The 21,768-nt window shown below is 55.3% G+C and overlaps 1 protein-coding gene across 7 annotated transcripts in view; it reads right to left on the bottom strand.

Moving 5' to 3' along the window:
- Positions 1-805: 805 nt before the first annotated feature.
- The window catches only part of SAMD4A (sterile alpha motif domain containing 4A), a 219,091-nt gene continuing 198,128 nt past the window's right edge, over positions 806-21,768 (bottom strand). For 3 of the 7 annotated variants that reach the window (XM_058666467.1, XM_058666461.1, XM_058666468.1), the window contains 7 exons: positions 20,754-21,090; positions 18,568-18,653; positions 14,652-14,770; positions 10,229-10,430; positions 9,339-9,468; positions 4,371-4,454; positions 3,979-4,165 (listed from right to left, as the gene is read on the bottom strand). In XM_058666467.1, coding sequence (XP_058522450.1) covers positions 4,002-4,165; positions 4,371-4,454; positions 9,339-9,468; positions 10,229-10,430; positions 14,652-14,770; positions 18,568-18,653; positions 20,754-21,090 — 1,122 coding nt within the window. In that variant the 3' untranslated portion in view covers positions 3,979-4,001. Of the gene's footprint in view, positions 1,013-3,978; positions 4,166-4,370; positions 4,455-9,338; positions 9,469-10,228; positions 10,431-14,651; positions 14,771-18,567; positions 18,654-20,753; positions 21,091-21,768 lie in introns of those variants that run through there. The other 4 variants (XM_058666469.1, XM_058666466.1, XM_058666465.1 and 1 more) reach the window with 3 other exon arrangements.

Genomic DNA, 21,768 nt, shown 5'->3' with positions numbered 1-21,768 from the left:
TGCAAGCAGCCCTTCTGAGAGGGTTTCCAGTGTGTTCTGTTCTGTTCTCTGGGTAGGGGCTGTGGGGCATGGGAAGATAGTTGGTTTGGGTGAGACTGGTGTTTGCATAGCAGGGCTGGGGGTCACTGTGCAGGGTGGCTGGTGGGTGGGCTGCAGGATTGGTTGCTGGGATTGTCTGGGTGTCTCGGAGCTTGGCCTGAAGTCACAGGGTGTCCTGTTCTTTCCGATCATGTTCTTGTCTACCCATCTGCTCCTTCTGCCGAAGGGCTTGAGAGCTGGACCCCTCGAACCTCCTGGGCTGTGCCTATCATGCCAGGCTGCTCTTACAAAGAGGAAACAACCAACATCCCCCAGGGGGCAGATCGATCCCAGGAACCCTGTTAGGATAAGGAATTGTAGCCACACACAGCGGGCACTCTTACAACTGTCCTGTAAACAACACACAAATCAAAGTCGATGTGACATTTTGCTGGAGGGCACTTCTTCCTTCTGGCTGCCCTCACCAGCCCCCCTTCTGCCGCTGTGGTTCTATCTGAGGCAGGGGCCCTGGGGACAGCCAGTTGGGGCGGGAGTGGGGCTAGCTAGGAGCAGGGGGAGCCACCCTCTGGCTGTGGCCATGGGCACCCACACCCTCCTCCTGGGAGCTGGGCTTCGGAAGAAGGTTCTGTGGCACAACTTTGTCCATCTAGGAAGCCAGCTGCAGTTTCCCCGCCTCCCTCCCTGCCCCACAATTCCCTACGAGAGCCCTCCCTGTGGCTCACAGCAAACCATCCCATGACACAAACAAATGACAAAGGAATCGCTCCCAGGTCTACGGATATGTTTACAAGGATGACCTACGCTCTCACAAAATCAAAATGGGCGAGGGACCAGGGGCAAGAAGAGGCTGCACTCGGAGGATCCGGGGCAGCCCTGAAGATGGCTGACTCTGGGCCCGCAGCAGTCCACTTCACGGCCAGCGCGGTCACACTCATCTTCAGCTTCTAGATGGTGGAAGTCCGGTCGACCCCGTCTGGGAGAGAAAGCAGCACACAATGGGCATGTGTGGAGGGCGAGGTGCTGGTTAGGCCCCCTGGCCTGTGGGGGACAGAAGGGCTGTCTTTGTGCATTCCCATACCAGACCCACCTGCAATCTGCAAGGTGTAGACAAGCAAGAGGGGTGCTACAAGCAGAGCTGCTGTAATGCAGTGGCCACCAAGACAGCAGGGGCGAGACATTTTTTGCTTTCAAGGTTTTATTTGATTCAGTTGGAAGGTAGAGTTAGGGAGAGACAGACAAAAAAAAAAAAAAAAAAAAAAAAAAAAAAAAAAAAAAAAAAAGAAAGAAAAGAAAAGGCTGCAGTAGGGCAGAATGAAGATCTTTTACCTGCTACCTCATTTCCTAAATAGGCATCACTATTAGGACTGGGCCAAGCAGAAGCCCTCCGCAGGGTTCTCTCCACAATGGATGGCAGGGGCCCAGGGCCTTGTACTCGGTAGCTTTCCTGGGTGTATGAGCAGGGAGCTGGACTGGAAGTGGGGTAGCTGGAACTCAAACCAGCCCCTGGAGCAATGTTTTAGTTGGTCTTGGCAATCAAAGGCAATTTCACAGAGATGCAAAATGGCTTTTATAGCTGGTGCTGCAGGAACAAGGTCCTGCGTAGGCAGGAGAGGATGAGAGTGGGAGGGTGCATGGCAGCGTGAGCCAGGGCCTGCGGGCTCTGGCTCAAGAATGTGCTGGTTTTGGGGAGTGGGGCTCTGCTCGTGCGCATGCGGGGCCCCTCTGCTGTGTGTGTTGAATTGCTTGCTGAGCTCCCTCCCTCGTCTGCAGGACCATGATGCCCCCTCTTTATAGGTCCCTCCATGCCACTCGTGATGCCAGAATGTCACGGCTATCAATGCAGGGACCACTGGAGAGCCCAGGCTCCCCCTTGGGAACCGTGCAAGCCACACATTGCACAACTCCAGGGGGCGCTACTCCTGTGCAGCCCCTATGGCCACTGGGACAGAGTTCTGATAATGTCAACACAGCGCCCATGAGGGAGAGCCTTCCCCTAACTTGTGTGAAATCTCTGACTTGGCTTGCAGTGGGGATGGGGAGGACATGACGAGGATGGCCAAGGGATCACCGCATGCTCCCCGACAGCCTAGAGTGACCCTTCTCAGTGCACTGGCCTGGCAGGCTGTTCCTGGGACCTGCACAGTGCACCTGGATGGACCTTGATTTGTATTTCCATGTGAAGCACTGTACTTCCCCACCAGGGGGCACTGCTGAGAGAAAACACTGCTAGACCACCAGGTGGAGAGGATTAATGAATAAGATGGAAACTTGTGAAGAGAACGTTCAAGAAAGCTCTTCTGTGAAAACAGAAGGCTGGGCCAGAGTGATGAGGCTGCCTCTCCCAGGAAAAGCCTTCTTTGCCAGACAAGAGTGTTTGGCGTTCTCCAAGTGGGTGACAGTGGAGCTGTCAGCCTCCCTCTGTGGAAGTGAGGGTAGAGAAGTGGCGTGTTCACATATCCCTCCCCACCCTGTTTGGCATGAGGTCCTGTGATGTCACAGCTCGGAGACCTGGGATCTTCCCACCGACACTATGACTGTGGCAGGTGCCAGCCAAGACTCACTGTCTAGGCTGTGGGCCCAAGGCCTTCATTACTTTTTTTTTTTTCCAAGATTAATTTGAAAAGCTGAGTGACTGAGAGGTCCCCCATCTGCTGGGTCCTTCTCAAAGCTTGCAGTGGATAGGGCTGGGCCAGGCTAAAGTCTCCCTCATGGTTGGCAGGGAGCCAAGTACCTGCACCATCTGTCTGCCTTCCGGGCGTGTTAACAGAGAGCCGGGTAGAAAGCGGAGCAACCGGGAACTGTACTGGCATTTGCACATGGGAAGCCTCTGTTGCAAGCAGTGGTTTAACTTGATGTGCCAGCTCCCACTGCATTGCCTCTTGAGATAACACGTATACCATCAAGGTCACCTTCAGCAATATACATTTCAGAGGCTTTTCATATACTAACTAAAGAACATCATGACCTAATGCTAGAACATTTTGCCATCACCCAGAGAGATGGGCTTGTATGCAGTCACTTGGGACGCCCACCTGGCCTTGGCCCCTGATGACCACCTAAGGTCCTTTCTCTCTGTAGAGACGAGCCTATCTTGCACACACACAGGGCTAGAATCGTGTGCTGTATTGTCCTGGCTGGCTGGCTTGGTGTCATGTGTTCCTCTGTGCTATCGCATGTGTTGGAACATGCTTCCTGTTTAGACAGAGTGTCCTGGGTGGCTACATCACCTGTTATAGAGCCATACTCGTTTGTAGGTTCCCATTGGGCTTATTTCCTCACTAAGGTAGGGAATAGTGGCTAGTGCACCTGTTGCTGGGGGTACCAGGGATGGCCTAGTGGTGCTGCAAAGCTCCTTAGAAACTGTCCGGCCAAGAAAGAGTGCAGTGGTTTGCCAATGGGGTTACTTGGGACATGGAGGGGATGGTGTGAATCACAGGAGGGGGCTGTACCCTGGGGGGCCCTGCTGTTCCCTTCAGGGGCTGAGGTCAGACGGCTGAAAGCCCAGCTCTCTACACTGCTAAGGACAGGCTGTGTTTGCAGACCCCCAAAGCCTAAACCCTCCAGTCTGGAGGTCAAGGTCCCCTGGAACAGTGGTGGACTGCAGCCCACAGTCACCGCCACTGCCAGAAAGTGGGCATCTCCAGGGAGGGTGCAGACTTGATGCCGGCAGGCTGCTGGGGGCCACTGTGACGTAGCCATCAGTGTGTGGGCAGGCAGAGGAGAGCAGGCACCCACCCCTTCCTTCCAGAACACCACCCATGACCAGGCCTGCTCAAGTGCCCATGGTGTGGAAGCACAGTTGTGTCTAAGTGTCCCCAGGCTGTACTCTGCACACCACAGGCCTCGTCCCTAAAGCAAACGCCACCATCCCTGTCCCACCAGGTTCAGAACAACAGGGAAGCCATTTGTAACAGGGACACAGAAAAAGACAAACAGGGATTTTTGTTTCTGAAATTCTATTTCTAGAGCAAATTGAGCTGTTCTTGGCCTGCACTGGGTGACCAGGGCCGAGCAGGAAAGTGGCCAGTGCCACGGGGGGTGTTCCCACTGGAAGCAGGCTCTGGGTCCCTGACTCCTCTGGCTCCCGGCCTGGGGCTGGAGCTGGGACAGATGTTGCGGGGCTGAGCTTTGAGAGGGAGATATTGTGCGGATGGAGTGTAGTGTCAGTCTCCAGGCCCCCAGCTCACCTCCCAGAAGCGGAGAGGAGCTGGTCTCAGAGGCTGTGGGATGTGGCCCTCAGGATTTCATGCTGTCCCTTGTTGATCCCTCAGCCTCAGCCACTGGGGACCCGCAGAGCCCTCCCCGACACACGGGATTCTGAGAACACTCACCTCCCAGGGCGTGCTCGGTCATACTGAGGCATAACGACTCCAGCCTGTTATTGATGTCAGGTTCAGTCACGGGAAGTTGGAATTCTGCAGGGGGATAAAGCAGATTGTTGGCCACAGGGACTCAGAGGACAAGAGGATAGATAGTATGTGGGGCGCCACCCGATTCCACCTGCTCGGGGATGGGAGGGCTCCCAGGGCCAACATGGGGAGAGTGGGTTACACTCTGCTTCAGTCAACCTCTGAGGTCTCTCAGACACACAAGGGCCCAGGCGACCCTGTGTGGCTGGAAGTAACTCCATGATTAAAAATAGCCAGTTGCATTCATAGCGTGTGGCTCCTGCTCAGAGCCGGCCAGCGGCAGTCTGTCAGAGGGCAGGCCAACCCCCGGCCGGCCACAGCCTGCAAGGCGCCACCTGATCTGGTCCCAGGTCACCTCCCTGTACTTGCACAACTGCTCTCCTCACCTCTCCCTTCTGCCTCAGGGCCTTTGCACGGATGATCCCACTGCCTGGAATGCCATTCCCCAAGTGCTTCTCTCACTTCCCTTGGCTCATTCTCCCTCCTGGCCTTCACCCCAGAAAGCACTTCCCCGGAGACTATGAGCAACACCCTCCCTTCCCACTGTTTTGCTCAGTTGCTGCACTGCAGAGTGGAGTGTTTCGGAGTGGGATTGGCGCCGGCTGCTCTGTGCCTGCAGCCAGGCCTGGTACATTTCTGGTTCATTGTGAGGAGGCAGTACACACGCAGGGACAGTCACAGCATGGGTCAAACTGCTTCAGCTCTGCCCAGCCCAGCTCCCACATGGGGGCACAGAGAAGTGGAATGATTCCATAGGGGTGGCTGGCACCTTGAGGGGCTGCGCCGGGGCCCATGTCTGCCTCCAGGCTGGGCCTTCTGCATGCAATAGTGACTGCAGGTCACTCCAATGGACATCCTTCTAGCATCTGGACGTTTGTCATCCCCCCGGCTGCCTTCTGGCCCCCTGCGAGTGGCACCTGGCAGGTCCCCCAGCTGCCGGCTGTGCCCCTGGAAATGCCCTGCAGGGGGCGGTGACAAGCATCTCTCTCCCAGTTGAGACAGCCAGTGTGTGCCTTTGACACAGGCCCCTCATGTAGGTTTACTGAGCACCCCAAGAAGGTAAAGGGAGCTGACAGCTAAGAGTGATGTGATCCTACGGAGGGAGGCAGCAAAATGTCCCAGCATGGACAATGGCAGAGTGTGGGCATGGGTTCCTAGGGACTCTCACCTTGGGGAACCCTGAAAATTGTTCTCTTCTTTGAGTCTCAACTCCTCCTTGCTAAGTGGGGTCCAGTGTCAGGCCGTTTCTCTTCTGTTTCGTCGTTTCTTATAAGGCACACGGCCGAGCAAGCAAGCCAAGGGGCGAGGCTGGCGGCATGCAGACACGTGCTTGCCCAGCCGCCGGCCCAGCGGTTTCTCAGCAGACTGTGTTTGCAATCGCCAGTGAGCGCAGGGGCGGCCATGGTGGGCGCCACTTAGAATCCTCAAAGGTGAGGGAGGCTCTGAAGACAGGAGGGAGGCCCAGCAGGTGCTCCAGCAGGTGGCCAGGGGAGTGGGGAGCCACCTCACCTCCCCCACCACTGGCTCTCAGAGTAGGGCCAGGACAGTGAGGATTTTTACCATTTCCTCCATTCATGTGAAAATCACATGCGTGCAAAAATTAGCAGTCCTTGGGGTGTAAACTCTATGAAATAGAAACACCGTTTTATATATAGCCAGTTAGCAAATACGAAAAAAAAAAACTCAGCAATTATAGCCTTCCATATGCTCATTGTGAGATTTCGTTTACTCTCCAGCCCTCCCCTTTAAACAAACACTGTGGAGAGATTTGGATAAATAAAGATGCTCGGCATTTGGAGACGCTTTTCAGCTGCAGGATGCCTTGCCAGCACGTGGCACGAAGCCCGCTTCCAAGTTGTGGGATCGCCTGCTTAGGGAGCAGGGCTGGAGGCGTGCGGGGGCTCCCGGCTCCTGGGCCCCCGCCGCTTCGTGGCTGCTCTTTTAGGTGGCGTGGGGGTGGGCTAGCGTCTCCTGGCCCAGTCAGGTGCACTGTTGCCCCCGAGAGGGGGAGCCACGACCCACCATCGCCCTCAGAGCAGCTCCAAAAAAAAAAAAAATTCTGGGCCTTGGAAGAAGCCCATATGTTCCCACGGCAAAGTATCCTAATAAGTGTGACTTTTTAATTGTGTCTTTGATACAAACAGATCTGTGGCAGCAGATAAGATGGAAGAGAAAGCAGCTGGGGAGATGGCGGCTCCCAGCCCAGGCAAGGAGACTGCGCCACAGCATGGTGGCGATGGCAGAGTGCCCTAGGATGGAGCTGGAGGACTCGGGCAGCTCCTGCTGGCCCCATGGTTGCTGCCAGGACTAGCAGGCAGAGTTGCCACTCCTCAGAGGACCAAAGCAAGGGCTGGTGTTGAAGTGTAGTGAGTGAAGCCACTGCCTGTGATGCCAGCATCCCTTATGCCAGTCTGTCTGGGCTGTTTCACTTCCAATTCAGGTCCATGACAGTGGCCTAGGAAAGCAGCAGAGGGTGGCACAAGTGTCTGGGGCCTTGGGTCCATGTGCAAGACCCAGGTAAAGCTTCTGGCCTTGGGCTGGCTCAGCTCTGATCATTGTGGCCATTTGGGGAGTGAACCTGTAGATGGAACATACTTGTTGTCTATAACTCTGACTTTCAATAAATCTTTAAAAGGATGGAGAGTCCTTCCCGCAGTGGGCCAAGGCCCTGGCTAACCTGCGTGCAGGAACTCTCTTCCTCACACTTGGGTCAGTCTGGTTTCAGTGTTCCAAGCTCCAAAGGGTCTACATTCACTGGGGACTTTTGTGCCTTCCATGTACAGGCCCATAGTCATGAAGGTTCTAGAAGGATCCAACTCCCCATTTCTGAGAGGTGCTGTTGCTGCAGGGTCTATCTGGGGAGCCCATGTGGCTTGTCCCTGGCAGTGACTGGCTGTCCCTACTGGAGGTCACTCCCGTGGCCCTGTGGGCACACGCCTGCAGTGTCCTCTCCCTTTCCAAGGCCTTTGCAGCCAAGGCTAAGAAGCTGATTTTTTTTAAGGTCTCCCCAGAAGAAGAAACAAACCGGGCTGTTCTGGGGAGTTGCCCAGCCTCTCACTTGGCAAATGGGACTCCTCTGCTAAAGAGCCATTAGGGTTCTAAATGCAGCTAAGTGACAAGTGGGGTTGCCGGGAGGAGGCGGTGGTAGGGACGACAAGCTGCACAGGAAGGGGGCAGAGGACAGGGGTGGAAGCTGGACCACTGTCCAGACAATCTTCCACTTGTTTGCTTCCCAAATTGCCTTGAGACTGCGGCCAGGGTCCAGCCAGGCCGAGGTCAGCGGCTCCATATCCTCGCCTTGTGTGGCAGGGGTCTGACGACTTGGACCAGCTTCTGCTGCTTTCCCAGGTGCAGAAGCAGGGAGCTGGAAAGGCATGCTCTATGCAGTTTTCCAAGAGGATTTACCATTGGGAAAACGGCACGACCCTTCTTGCTGGCACCGCACCTGTTTGAATTCCTCTCCCTTCTTGGTTCTTCGCTTGCTCAGGAAGGCCAGCTTTGTGAGTCTTACTCATTCAGGGACCTCAGAGGGGGCAGTTTGCACTCAGGAGCTCTCCCAGCTGCTCCTGGGAGACGTCCAGAAACCCATACGTGCGAGACAGAAGCAAAAACCCCACCCAAAACGGGATCGGTCCCCTCCTGTAGGGGTGTGGACAATGACGCCCCACTCCGGCTGCCTCATCCTGCCAGCCCACATTTGATCAGCAAGGGCAGAGGTCACACTGGGAGTCACAAGCAAAGGGTTGAGGAGCAGCCAGCTGGTTGCCCTTGGCACAGCCCTTCAGTGAGGGTTCCTGGGGTCTGGCACTGTATTGTCACGCCCTTCACCTCCGGCGTGGTCCCCGGCATGGTGGGCAGGACTTGGAGTGGCTCCTGTCACCTGGCTCCCTGGTCTGCTGCTATAACCTGGGAGGCTCTGAGACGGCCTGGTGGCAGTGCAGGGACCAAGGTGTGGGGTCAGATCACGGCAGGTGCCAGGTCTCCTCAGGCACCTGGTGCTGTCACCGCTCGTGCCCTTCTGCAAATGTATCACACACAACTGTGTGTGGCACCAGGATGGGACTAAATGACCCCTGGCCAAGACCCTTGTATGACCCGCATCTCAGCATGTCTCCCGGGAAGAAAAAGAGCTGCTAAGTGTTGCAAGTTTTAAAACTAAAGGGAGCAAATTGCCACGTGCCCAGCTTTCTCCGTGGTGGTTTCCCTTCCCTCACTTTATCCTCCCCTAGCCGACCCTCTTGCCCTGGCTCCTACACACGCACTCCCACAAGACTGGCACTGGAGTCTCCTGTGACTGGCCAGGGTTGGAGCTTTTGGCTTTGGATCACAGCGCCCCCTCGTGGTCTGCAGCTTATAATTTTTTTGTAAGCACCTGGCTTCACTCTGCTACTCCAGGGTGTCCTGTGACATGGTAACCATAAGGTCGGCTGTCTGGAAGTCGGATCCCTCTCCCACAGTGCCACGGCTCTTCCTTGAACTCTATGGCACCTAACAGGCAGCGTTGCTACTACCTGGGGAAGTACTATTTCCCTATAGGTGGCCACACACCTCTGGTTTGCCCATCGGCAGGGTGTTTGTGGTGGTGGTCCAGATCAATGTGGCAACTGCTTGGGGGGAGCACAGTATGAGGGCAATTCCAAAAGCCCATGGAAAATGGAATGAAATAGAAAACTTGGGGGTACAAGAAACTTAACCCATGCACAATCTGTACTCCCCATGAAGTTTTTGGAAGCCCCTTCATAAGCACGGGCTTCAACATTTTCCTGTCCCCAAACACGTCTTTAATTCCATTTTCTACGAACTCGCTGGAGCACCCCTGCACAGCTCTGGGGGCCGCTGAGGCCCCTGCCCTGGGACGAGTGGAGGCGCTGCCTGGCAGCACGGACCTACCTGTAGGCTGGAACATGAGCATGTTCTGTGGAGAGGAGTGCACGGGCAGCGAGCGGGTCCTCTGCACCGAGCTGTGGCTGCGGCTGGGCATGCTGTTGCTGCCACCGGGGTTGGCGAACCATAGGTTCTGCTGGGAAGCATAGAAGAGAGGACCCCCGTTAACCCAGTCACCCTGTGGCGGGGCGATGGGAGTAGAGCCACTAGCCGAGATCCTGGGAGAAGATCCCATCCCTCCACCACACCGTGTGGGTACAGGCTGGCGCCACCATGTGCCTGCGCAGAGAGGGGGGCTGCCTCCTGCCACCAGCTTCACAGCCCTGTCCTCCAAACCCTCTTGATCACACTTGTTGCTTTTGCTTTTTTTTCCCTACCACTTTCCAGGAAATGGGGGAGGGGGGGGGAGTTCCAGAAATACCTGCGTTGAAGGACACACTTGAGCACTCATTGGATTGTCTTTGAGACTCTTGTCATAATCTACTCCCAAGCCCTGGACCAGAAACAGAACTTCCTGGCTGGCCAGGAGGTGGCCCAACTCTGCTCATGTGTTCCTCCAGAAACTTCGGAGTCCGTCTGGGGGCTGGGGACCATAGGTAGCGAGTCTGGGAGGGAATCCCATCTTGCTCTCTGTTGGAATCTCCTGTTGGAATCTGCACTGATTTGAAAGCTCTTGCACCCACTGCAACCGCCATGGCGGGGTCAGGGCCACAGCCAGGCGCTCCATGTGGCTGTCCCACGAGGATGGCAGGAACCTGAGCTTCCAGCACAGTATCAAGCAGTTGCACCTCCCCCCCATCCCACAGTGCACCTGGGACTCGACTCCAGGCATTGGGGTTCTACTGTTGTCCCCCACCCCACCCCAGTGTAACCCCCCTCGCCCAGCCCAGACCAACCTGCCTCCCTTGTTTCATGATGGTGGGGTTGGCTGCAGGGCTGCGCTGGTTGGAGCTTACGAATCCGCTGGTGCCCAGGAGGCCGAGGCGGGCGGAAGGGACATTCCGGGAGGGAATCTGGTACTGACGCGGGTTTCGCCGGCCCATGCCGCCGCCCACAGAGCCGGCCGTTGGCAGGGAGTTGGACTGCCCGAAGCCGCGGCTGGGAGAGGGGACAGAGAGGCCATTGGTCACGCCATGCGTCTGGGAGGGTCACGAACACATCTGGTGGCAGCTGCTCGCGTTGGGGTCTGTGGGGCCGGCGGGGACACACGGCGCTGGGCCCCGAACCCCTGGAAGGCTAATTAGGATGCCCTCTGCCGCCTCCCACCTTGGATGTGAGGAGGATGTCCTGGTCCTCACAGCAAGATGGCGGCAGAGCCAGGGCTTCAGCTGGGGGGTGACCAGGCCCTGGTGCCCTTTCTGTCCATCACTGGGTCTGTGGGGATGGCCTTGCAACAGCGGCCTGTGAATCCTACCCAGACTTGCTGAACAGGACAAATGCCAGGTCTGTCAGTCCGACATCTGAATTGGCTCCAGGGCTCCCTGAATGGATGGATGGATGTGGCTGTGCAATTGCAATGCTCACCCCAGACCAGAGATCTAGCCCCATCTGCGGGCCCTGACTGGAAGGGACACGGGAGCAGAAATGACGCCGTGTACATACAAGGGCCCAGCGGTCCTTGGTGCAGAGGGGGCCCTGCGAAGAAGGCTGGGGAAGCTCGGTGCTTTTCCCGGGTCGGGGTAGGGAGGCTGCTGCTGCCCCCTCGGGTCGGGTGATCTCAGCGCTGAGGAACTCAACGCGCCTCAGGTTCTGGGAGGTGAGGCAGCAGCCAGCGGGGTTTCAGGAACCAGCACATTCTTTCCAGCCGGAGTCAGCTCGAATTACTGGCTGGCCACGGTTGTGCTGGGTGTGCGGCCGCAGGCGGCCACGAGGGGGCGCAGCTTGCCTTCGTGGCCACGCTTCCTAGAGATCTGCAGACCAGACTGGAGAAGCTTGGGAGGCGAGCCACCTGCCACACAGTCATTTCCCAAGGTGGGAAATGAAGGGCCTTGGTCAACTGGGTCGCGCTGCAAGCGGCTCTCGGACCCCGGAAGATATGGCTCTATTCCTCAGGATCCCTAACTTTCTGAGGGAGGGAAGAGAATTCAAGGCTCGCTGTCCCCCCCCCCCCCCTTTGGACTTTTTCGGCCATGGTCAATTCTGGATTCCAGTCAGAAATGTGGTGACGAGGGGGGCCCACCCCGGTAGTTCTTGTTCTCTTTGCAAATCTTGTCCCTTCTCGGAAACTAAATGCCTTACCAACATGGGGATACCTGAAAAGTGAATTTTGAGCCTTCTCCCCACCCCCTTTCCCTAAATGATCGAAATTCTTGCTTTGAAAGAAAAAATCAGGGCAGGCCCAGGAAGGACTGTGGGCATATGACAGGGGGACCCCGACAGACGTTTCTGTTAAGCCATAAAACCCCATCTTTTGGGCTCCTCAGTTGGGTGTGCTGGCCACCTGGGAGAATTCAGCACTCAGCTAAGATTTTTCCTGATTGTACATCATTTTTTCTCAGTTGTTTTGGTCAGGTTTTTAAGAAAGTGTTTGAATGAGAGTTGCCCTAATAATCTGCATTTTGGCACTGTCTCATGGGTCCAGGATTATGTCTGGGGACACAGGGTCTGTGGGGGAAGTGAACAGGTTCCGGGGGTTCCTAGTGAAGCCATTGGTTGGTCACTAGGTGGCGGCCAGCTTGTCCAGGGGCTGTGGCTACAGACAGCGTACGTCAGCTGCTGGGTGGCTCAGGGTCTTGGCTGGCTGGAATATTCCTGCCTTCTTGTGGGCAGGGACCACAGCGGGCAGAGTCCACTTCCCTTTCTCATTCTCTGGCTCCTCCTGCCCACCTGTGTCTGTCCTCTGGCTTTCTCAAACCTGGTCTCATTATGTTGAGATGCATGACAAGCCTTTGATGAAATAGCATCAAGAAGGGCCAACAGTTCATTGAGGATCTGTGGTCATGTGCACAGCGGCCGGATACAGTGACCGTGGTATTGTTGGAGACGTGGGATTTCAAAGGAAACCCACAGTAGCACGTGATCCCAGAGCAGACCCAACAATACGCCACTGGACATCCACAGCTGATGACCAAGTTGATTCTTACTGAGTCAGTAACTTAGGGGTTAGCCCACTGTGGCTTTACTCAGGAGTGGAGAGAGGGGTCTGGGTGGGACTGTGATGTGCATATCTAGGACACAGCAGGCTGACAAGCCCCAGGGAGCAGGCCTGACCTTTTACCTGAATCACTGGACCCCTGAGGGGTGGGGTGGGCACAGGTGGTAGCCCCATCCTCCGAGGCTGTTGTTTTTGGAAGGCCTGGAGTTGGCAAGAAAGAGAGCTGCCATGTTTGACTTTACTGTCTAGTTTTTTATCCTTTTTTAAAACATACTTTATTCATGGGGCTGGTGTGGTGGTATATCAGGCTAATCCTCCATCTGCAACATCAGCATCCCATATAAGCACAGGCTCAAGTCCTGGCTGTTTCACGTCCAATCCAGCTCCCTGTTGATGGCCTAGGAAAGCAGTGGAGGATGTCCTAAGGCCTTGGGACTCTTTACTCTGTGGAGGATTCCTGGAGAAGCTCCTAATTGGCTCAGCTCTGGCCATCGTGGCCATTTGGGGAGTGAACCAGCAGTTGTAAGATGTCTGCCTTTCAAATAAAAATAAATCTTTGAAGAGACACTTTATCTGAAAGGCAGACACAGACCCAGCGATCCTTCCTCCCCACATGCTTGCCACAGCCAGGGCTGGGTCAGGGCTTAGGCCAGAAGCTCAGAACACAGCTCAGTCCTCCCACGTTGGTAGTAGGTACCCAGGCAGCTGAACTTCCCACCTGCTGCCTCCCAGAATTCACATCAGCAGTCAGGCAGTACTGAGCTTGGTTCCCCTGCCATGGATGCAGGTACCCCTGAGCTGCATTTTAATCCTTGCACTTGTCTGTTGCTAGACCATCCCTCTGCTCCTTCCATCATGAGACCATGAGAGATGGCTGGCCCCTGTTGTCGTGAAGAGCCCTGCTCTGGAGCTGGCCTGGGGGGTCCAGATCCTGGGTGGCCCTGCTCACCTGCACATTGGGATTAATACAAGGGAATATCAAAAAGTTTGTGGAAATGGCATTAAAAGATACTTGCTTTGGTTCAAAACCAACTTTGGAAAGCCATGCACATTTCCCTGGAGCCTAAGACCCCTTGAATGTACAGATCTCAAAAGTTTTTTGTTTTTTTTCTTTTTACACCAAAGTCAACCTGATCCTTTAATTCCATTTTCTATGAACTTTTCATAATAGCAGCCCTACCTTGTAAGGTTACTGCAAGAACAGGCATGCAGTAAGTGCCAAATAAATGTTTGCTTAATAAATGACAGTGCTGTATATGCTAAAATGGGATAATGCTTTGGCTTTAAAATTCAGCTTTCATGAATACTCCTCACAAACTCCAACAGGCCTTATCATCTTTAAATAATACAAAACAGTGATGTTTTTAAAGCGTACTTATGCAAATAAATGCCCAAAATCTTTCACAACACAGACAGAACCTTCTATATTTGCACTGAGAAATGGAATTCGGAGACTTTTTGGTGCCAGGGAAGAAATGATTATCTGCCCATGTTTTAGAATGTAAAGTAGAATGTTGATTCCCCCATCCCCAGGATGTTTGCATTATCATAAAACAATTCCCTATCATTGTTCAAGGCCTACCTCAACAGTCACCCACCCTTCCTTAATTTCTCCCCCAAAGTTCAGGTGAAATTCCCCTCTCCAAGGCAATTGGATTCCTTAACTGAAAACCCTCTTGATGGAAGGTTTCCCGAGGCCAAGCTGATTTTTTAGCTGCGTGCAGGTGGCTCAAAGGACCAAGGAAAGTCAAGAATGGTGTTGCTCTGCCATGACGGGCAGCGTGGACCGAAATAGACCAGTGTTGGGCGCTTCACCCTGCCACCCACTATAATTAGCTTGTCTGCAGCGAGAACGGAGGGAAAAATGTACACTCCACTGAAGCTATGGGGAGAGCAGCTGGCACTGTCCTTCCCAGAGCCCCTCCTTGGTGGGTAAACTGCCAGGCAGTCACCCCGTCCCCCTTGCTCTGCTCTTAGCTGCACAAATGAACCAATATCATCATTCTGGAAATGTCCATTGAATTACCACAGCTCTCCTAGGGATGCATGTTTTCCCTATGGCCTCTTCCAAACCCCACCTGCTTGAGGAATGGGATCATGACCAATGCCCAACACCATGTCCTCGGCCCCCATCGCGTCCCAACTTGCTTCTGGCCTCAGGAGTCCAGGTAGGCCACGAGGTACCCAAGGGATCCATTGCACATTACCAAAAAATCACAACGTACTTTCTTTGCTGTCGGTATCCTGATATGTCTAGAAGGGTTTTCCGAGGGAAAGACCGAAAGAGCTTCTGCACCTGCTGTTTCCATGACAACAATCTTTTTTTCTGTGTCTCTGTGAATGCCTGCAAAAACAAACAGGACTCTTATATGGATAGTGCAGCCTGGCACGAAGAGGAGAGATGTGTGATTAATAGGGGGGACACGTTGGAGTCCCCGAAATTGCCTTCCCTTCATCTGTTCCCATCCTGGTCCAAACAGTAGTCTATTTTAGTTTGGAAGTCACCTGTACTGAAAATTCAAGTTACCATCGGCGGTGCCCAAGAAGCTGTGCGCGGTAAGCTGCCACAACCCTTGTGTCAGGGTGTGGTTCCACCCGCACCCTGCTCTGGGACTCTGGACTCAAGCGTGGATTGTGAAACAGACTGTCAAATACTCTGGCTTTTGCAGGCTCCCTGTGTTTTTGTAATTAATGGAAATTTAAAACTCCAAAAAAAAAAAAAAAAAAAAAAACAATGTGCATGATGTGGTCACTATGGCTTCGAAGAACAGAGTTCATTCTCTGCTCTTCCGGACTCTGCTGAGAAGTCTCCAGCCCAGACACCTCCTGTGCACACCCGCCTGGACCTCAGGTTTAGGGAAATGAAGAAACTCGCTGCATTTCCACATCTGTCTTAAAAACTGGAAGTGTGGGGACACAGGGTTCTGGTGCGCAAGTGCAGACTCTCACCCCAAGAAAGCGATGGAATACAGCTAGTCTGTGTTTGCAGCGGGGCCTACTTTGGTGCTGTGCCATGGACTGAACATGCCTTCTCAGAGGCAAGGGCCCCAGGAAACACGTGGACCCCCTATGTTGAGCACCTGAGCACACACTGAGGGAAATCCATCAGCTAAGCCCAGTGATGCGGATGAGAAACCATTCCCAAGTATTTTCGTCAACAAGGCCGGACTCCGTTAGCAATAATATTTTACTTAGAGGAACAGACTCAATGACTAGTTTCCTCACAGGAAATAACCTTTTAGTGGGGGGAAAAAGCATCAGGAGAAGAAAATGAAGCTTAAATTCCACACACAGGGGAGCTCTATGGGCAAAAGCAAAGAGCCAGGACCATACTAGGCATCACGGTGTGACATCCTTCCTGGGTGACTCAGGTGGCAGCCAAGGAGGGTATGCATCGAGCAGGGCCAACAGGCCAAGTGTCGCCATCTGAGGAAGAGGTCAGAGCCCCTGCAGGTGTGAGATGGGTTGTCCCATGGCTCTCTGTCATCACCCCTCTCCTGTGTGATGGTTGACCAGTGTCCATCCACACTGGCAAAGGCAGGTGCTTCTTCCAGACTAGGTCAGGGAGGGAGGGAACAGACTCAGCTTCTGGCCAACCCATGAAATGATGAGGGTGGTATCTAGGACAGGAGAGTCCAGGGCCAGTGAGCTGGAGGAAGGTTCTGGATACAGATGGGCAGGGCTAGGTTGTGTGCACTCCCTTTTGCAAGTTCCTCCACCCAAGGCTCAGCTCCTTCTGGAGATAGAACACCCTCCTTTTCTGCCTGTCAAGGGACATTGTGAGGACCACACCGGCAAGGTGCTCTGAGAGTGTTGTAGCAGGTGCTTTGTTAATAACCAGCTGACTCCTGCAGCATCCAGGACACACAGCCTCTCCCACCGTGGTGGCAGTGAGGGTTGACGCCCCCAGAGAGATCAGCTCTCTCCCCTAGCACCTGTGGCAGCAGCTTCTGCCAGACAGGGCTGTGATGAGAGGAGCCGGCCCCTTCTGCAGGGTCATGCATGAGCTAGCAGCGAGCAAACTAGAGCTTGGTTGTGCCTGGCTCCAGGGGTTCCATGGTGGAGGAGCCGCTAGGAGTTGTATGTCTGGGATCTCAATGCAGGAACGTGCCGGGGCCTGGGGGAGGCTGTCTCGGAGGACTGGAGAGAAGGGAAAGAATCTAGCCTATGGATGGCCTGGGTTCAGCAGGCAGGCCCTTGGGAGTTTCCCATCTCCTTCCAGTCCATACCCATATCCACCCAAGGCCACATGGTTGCAAACGTCCCCCTGCTGTAGCTCAGAAGGCAAAGGCTGAGGAAGGGGGCTGGCACCTGGTTCACAGGACCACTGCAAGATGGCAAAGGATGCCTGGACCTGTGGTGCCTGTCCTAGCTTAGCTTGGAGCTTCTTGGCCCTGCTCCGAGGAGGAGGAGCTGGGACAACAGGGTGGCAGCTCAGCTTAGTCCACACCTCACCGGCTCAAGCCAGCTGGAGAAGGGCATGTAGCAGGCAGGCTCTGAAAGGCAGGCCTGTCCAGCTCAGGCTAGGCTAACCCCAGGATGGAGCCGCTGCCGGCTGTCTCAGCAGGGCCTCCCAGGGCGGGTGCGTTTGCCCACACGGAGCAACCCCAGGCGGTGGAAAATTATTCAGAGGCCTTTCCTCTTTCTCCCGCTACAATAATAAGAAGAGGCCTTGAACAACATTTTCCTTTGCATCCTGACGGGGAATTGGGTAGGCAGATGCGTCATGAGCTCTTTCCTGTCCATTACCTGCCCCCTCCACGGCCGCCAGCAGAGCAGACCACAAGGGGCCACCTTGGCCCTGTACCACGGGGGAAGAGGGGGTACTAGTGGGGAGGTTCAGACAGACCTGAGGTGCAGGGTGCCTGGGAGGGTTGGGGACATGCCAGGCCAAGGTATGGGGGCTGGGGTGGACCAGTGGGATGTTTGTGTGCAGTGCTGGAGGGGGTAGCCCGAGGATGACCTGTCGCCTTAATCTCCCAGGCTCAGTAGAGCCAAGGCCAAGTGGAAGGTCCCACGGCCCCACATGGAAGACTGGTGCTGAGAGTGGAGGAGGCCAGAGAGGAAGCAGAGTTCTTGGTTGCCTTTTTTGGGGGTAGGGTGGAGTGGAAGTTGTCCTCTGACCTGTCTGTCGCACCCCTTCCAACAACTGCCTGCTCAAAGTGTCCTGCTATGTAACCCAAGGTGGAGCCTTTTGCTGTCCCCACCCAGCCCAGGGTCATGCTCTACTTGGGTACCAGGCTGCCCCTCACTGACCAAGTCTTTCCTTTCCCCAGCCTCTAGTGGCTCTCCTAAGGGCTGCCCCAGTGCCCTGCAGCCTCTGTCCTGAGCCCTGGGCATTGTGGAGGGTGGCGTGTCTGTCTCAGCTGCTCCCCTCACACTGGAGCTGTGTAGCTAGGGCCCAGGCCCAGGAATCATGGTGGCTCACGGGATGGCAGTGTCCTTCTGCTGCGCCCTGCTATTCAGACACGTTCAGGGTCAGGATCCACAATAGAAGAGGCAAACCATGCTCCTCTCTTCCAGAAACAGTACTTGAACAAGCCCTTCAGTGGAGGCCTTTGGTGGGGTAGTGTGGCCCAAAGCCCAACCCTTCTCCCTCCACGTCCCTCAGGGCCAGCCATCAAGGCAAGTGCCACCTAGCTGGGCCCAGGGGGCTGTGCAGCTCTGCACATTAAGCCTGCACCTGCAGCGGTCCTTCCAGCCAACCTCAGTCCACCTCCAGTGGAATCCCTGCTATGAGAAATGCCAAGCAACAGACACCAGAGCAGCCCTCTGCCTGTCCCTTGCTCTCCGACTATACACTCCTTACCCACTCCCAGCAGTGTCCTTGCATGGAAAGGCCAAAGGTTTCAATACACAATTGTCAAGAGAGATTCAAACCCCTCCGTTTCCCCTGCCTTCCTGGGCTTCTGGTGTCAGGTGCTCACTACTACCTGCCAGGTCTGGGCCTGTGGCACCCTTGGGATGCTCTGTTAGGTGGCAGGCTGCCCTGGTTTAGTTCTGCCCCAGATGTTAGACTCAGCAATTGCCCACCCTATTTACCCCTGTCCCACCCTCACTGGCCACTGAGAAGATCACATCCCAAAAACTAACTGTAAGCCCTGGGGAGGAAGGCCGTGCTATGAGAGCCGTCCCACTCACCTCATGAATCAGACACTTGTCTATGAGCTGTAAATAGGAACTTATATTTTCCTCATCAGGCCTGCAGACCAGGAGTTGTGTGCACACTGCGAATGAGAGGGGAAGGATTAGAACGAGGCACACTCACGCCACCCGCTGAGCTCTGCCAGAGCTCTGTGTGCCCGCGGCTTTACGTCAGGTTCATGGTCAAGGCCAAGAGGCTCCTCATTCCCCGGAAGCCATGTCCCCACCCCCACCAGCCCCACATGCCATGGAGCCCTGCCCCAAGGAGCCCCTTGAGTTAATTCCAGGCATGCCGTACTATATTAAGCCTGCAGCAACCACTGCAGTGGGAGGGAGGAAGGAGGGCCATGAGCGTTGGCTCTGGCTTTGAAAGTGGCTTGGTGAGAACAGCCAGTGGAGTGTCAGGGACCATTGATGCCATCCCAGAGTCACAGGTAGCCCTCTGGTCAGGTGCAGGGCTGGGACATGTGTGTGGGCGGGCTAGCCCCTCTTTTGGACTGAGGCATGCATGAGAGCAGATAAACCTGTCCTCAAAGGGTGGCGCCCAGATAAACACACAGGAGTTGGTGTGTGGGTGCTGCTGATGCATGTCCTGGATTCCTCCTGACCACATTAGGGTGCCCATTCTCTTATCAGAGCCCTAGAGCCCTGGCGGTCTTTACCAGGAAGGAGCGGGTGGGTAGGGAGGCAGTTTGGGGAGAACAGGGCGCTCCCTGGCCGTCAAGCTGGAAGGGAAGCCAGGAATTCTCTGCTGGTATACTAGATTTGCATGACCTTAAGTCATGTTTGGAGGTGTATGTGTTTATGTGTTGGGGAGGGGCTGTTCCCACTGCAACTCAAAGGCTCAGACATCCATTTCTTTTGTTGACAACTTGGTTCCTCAAAATAATCTAGAATAGTGGACAGTACAGAAGAAAAGTTGGTTTCCCCTTCCCCAAGGAAAAGGGTCCGTATTTACAAAGTTTTTTAAAAATGGAGAGTTCCTGGGAGACAGCCATTAAGCTCTAGTTACTGTAGCATTGCCTGTTTCCAGAGGGGCACCTAACTCAGGGTCTGGGCCAAGTGGAGGGACCATGCTATAGCTTCCAACTTGCCCTGCAGGCAGGCAGCGGCCATGGAGTGCTTGACTAACCTGGGTTGGAGGCTAACTTTAGGTACTGGTGTCATCCTTCAGTTTGCGCACCAAATACTGGTCAAGCACCCAGCAGGAGCCAGGTAACATGCTACAGGAAGGTCATGCCGTGGCTAACAAAGTAGCTGGACAGTGCTGCAAATGAATGGAGAACCACAGGGGCTGTACACCTGTGAGGGGTCCCTTACCCCATGCAGGGGATTGGGCTGCCTTCGGGGAGAGTACGTGAGGACCCAGCCAAGATCTGATAGAGGCGGCATCATGGCACAGGTGCAAAGGATGGAGTGAGGAAGGCATTTTGGATGCCAGCCCGCCCGGGTGTTCAGGTTGTGCACTATACACACTCCCAGGTGAGAGCCTGCTGCATCTGTTGAGACTGGGTACCATTCTAGCAATTCCCACTGAGACTTCCCATGCAGGAGTGGCGGGGGTGGAGAGAGGGCTTGCTCCATCTTAAGCTCCTAAAAAAGCACAGACTGGCAGAGAGCCACCTGCTGGGTCAGCTCGGGGGGGTGGGCAACTCAGCCTGTGTGCCAGTTTCCTCCTCCTCCATGGAATGGAGCCACATGGAGGGTTAGAATAGAGATCCATGACCGGCATACCCAGTCACCATTCAGGAACCCCACTAGAGGTCCTGGACCATTTCTGGGATGCCAATAGCTGCAAAGAATCAGCACGTGGCAGTCAGGGAGAAGATTCTAGGCCCCGAGGGTCAAGAGGCCCTGCCCACAGGCCTGGCCCCTTCCACACAGTGGCTGGGGTCTGGGGGGTCGTCCAGGGCTCTGGACTGGTTTCCCACCTGCTTCTGTCTCCTGGTTTCTTGGGAGGGAGTGGCACCAGCCAAGGGGTTTGCTCCCAAGGTTATGGTTGTCAGAGTCCAGTTTTGCTTCCCCCAAGGTCATGGCTGACAGGAGAGAGAGAGCCAGAGCTTGGACTTTGATCTAGGTAACCCCCTCTGCCATCTCCCTCACTCCTGGCAGCTGCAATTTCTTTCTGGGTTAGGTAGGGATGTATGCTAGGCGGGGGTGTGGGTGGTGAGGGAGGACAGTACCTTTCCCCATGACACGTGTGAACTGCCCAGGGAGGTCCCCCTCTGGCAGGGGAGCAATGGCCAGCTCCCCATCACAGCTGCTCAGCTGGTGTGGCTGCAGCCCGCCGCTGGCCCCGGCTGAGGTGCTGGCAGAGGCACTGCCAGCCACGGCGCTGTCTTTGCAGTCAGGGCTCTGACTCTCCGGGCCCAGAAGTGAGGGCTGCTGTGAGGTTGGGGGTGACTCCCGGCGGCGAGCCTCTGGGGTGGCGCTCGGGGAGCTGTAGGCCTTGATGGGGGTCAGGATCATCTGGTGCAGCTCCTGGAGGGGGATGCGCAGGCTGCCCCCCTCAATGATGTCCTGCATAGCGAGAGGGAAAGGCTCCACGTTAGGCTCAGGAATTGGACGCAGCCCCCATTTCCCTGCAGCCCAGAGCTGCTCCCACATAGCAGCCATCAGCATCGTACTATTCTGAACTCAGCCCTGGGTCGGGGGAAAGCTTGGTGAATGCAGTGGAGACTCATGAGGCAGACACACAGGACCTGCAAATCACCTAGAGACATCAGCAGGCCAGGCCTGGCAGATCCTCGTTCCTGGCTTTGTCAGGCTGTGCTCAGGCTGAATGAGTGTGCCTTCCAGGATCAGGAGAAGGACACAGCCCTCCCAGCCCAGAACAGCTAGGACATCACTGTAGAAGCCGGATGCGAGGGTTCTTCCTGGGGACCTTCTGTGGCCAGGAACAACAGCTTGATGACGTCCCGGAATGCAATCACATGGAAGGCCATCATTTCCACCCCTGACACCTTGCCAGTCATACCCCCACTGGCCTCCCCGCCTCTTGCAGGAGGGGATGCTTGGGAGAGCCGTCGTGGAAGTTTGTTCCAATTCTGGGCTTCATAGGACACCAGCAGTCCCACCCTGCCCCTGGCAGGAGCCTGCTTTCTTGGGGGTGGGGTGGGGACCGGAAACAGCCTGGGGTTGAGCCTTGGCCCAGTTGGCAAGGAGGGCTTCTGAAGGAAGTCAATTCTAATTAGCCAC

The sequence above is a fragment of the Ochotona princeps genome, chromosome 6 (genome assembly GCF_030435755.1).
Source record: "Ochotona princeps isolate mOchPri1 chromosome 6, mOchPri1.hap1, whole genome shotgun sequence".
Taxonomy (NCBI): Eukaryota; Metazoa; Chordata; class Mammalia; order Lagomorpha; family Ochotonidae; genus Ochotona; species Ochotona princeps.
The sequence above is the reverse complement of the archived record's forward strand: the minus strand, read 5'-3'. Positions and strand labels throughout refer to the sequence as shown.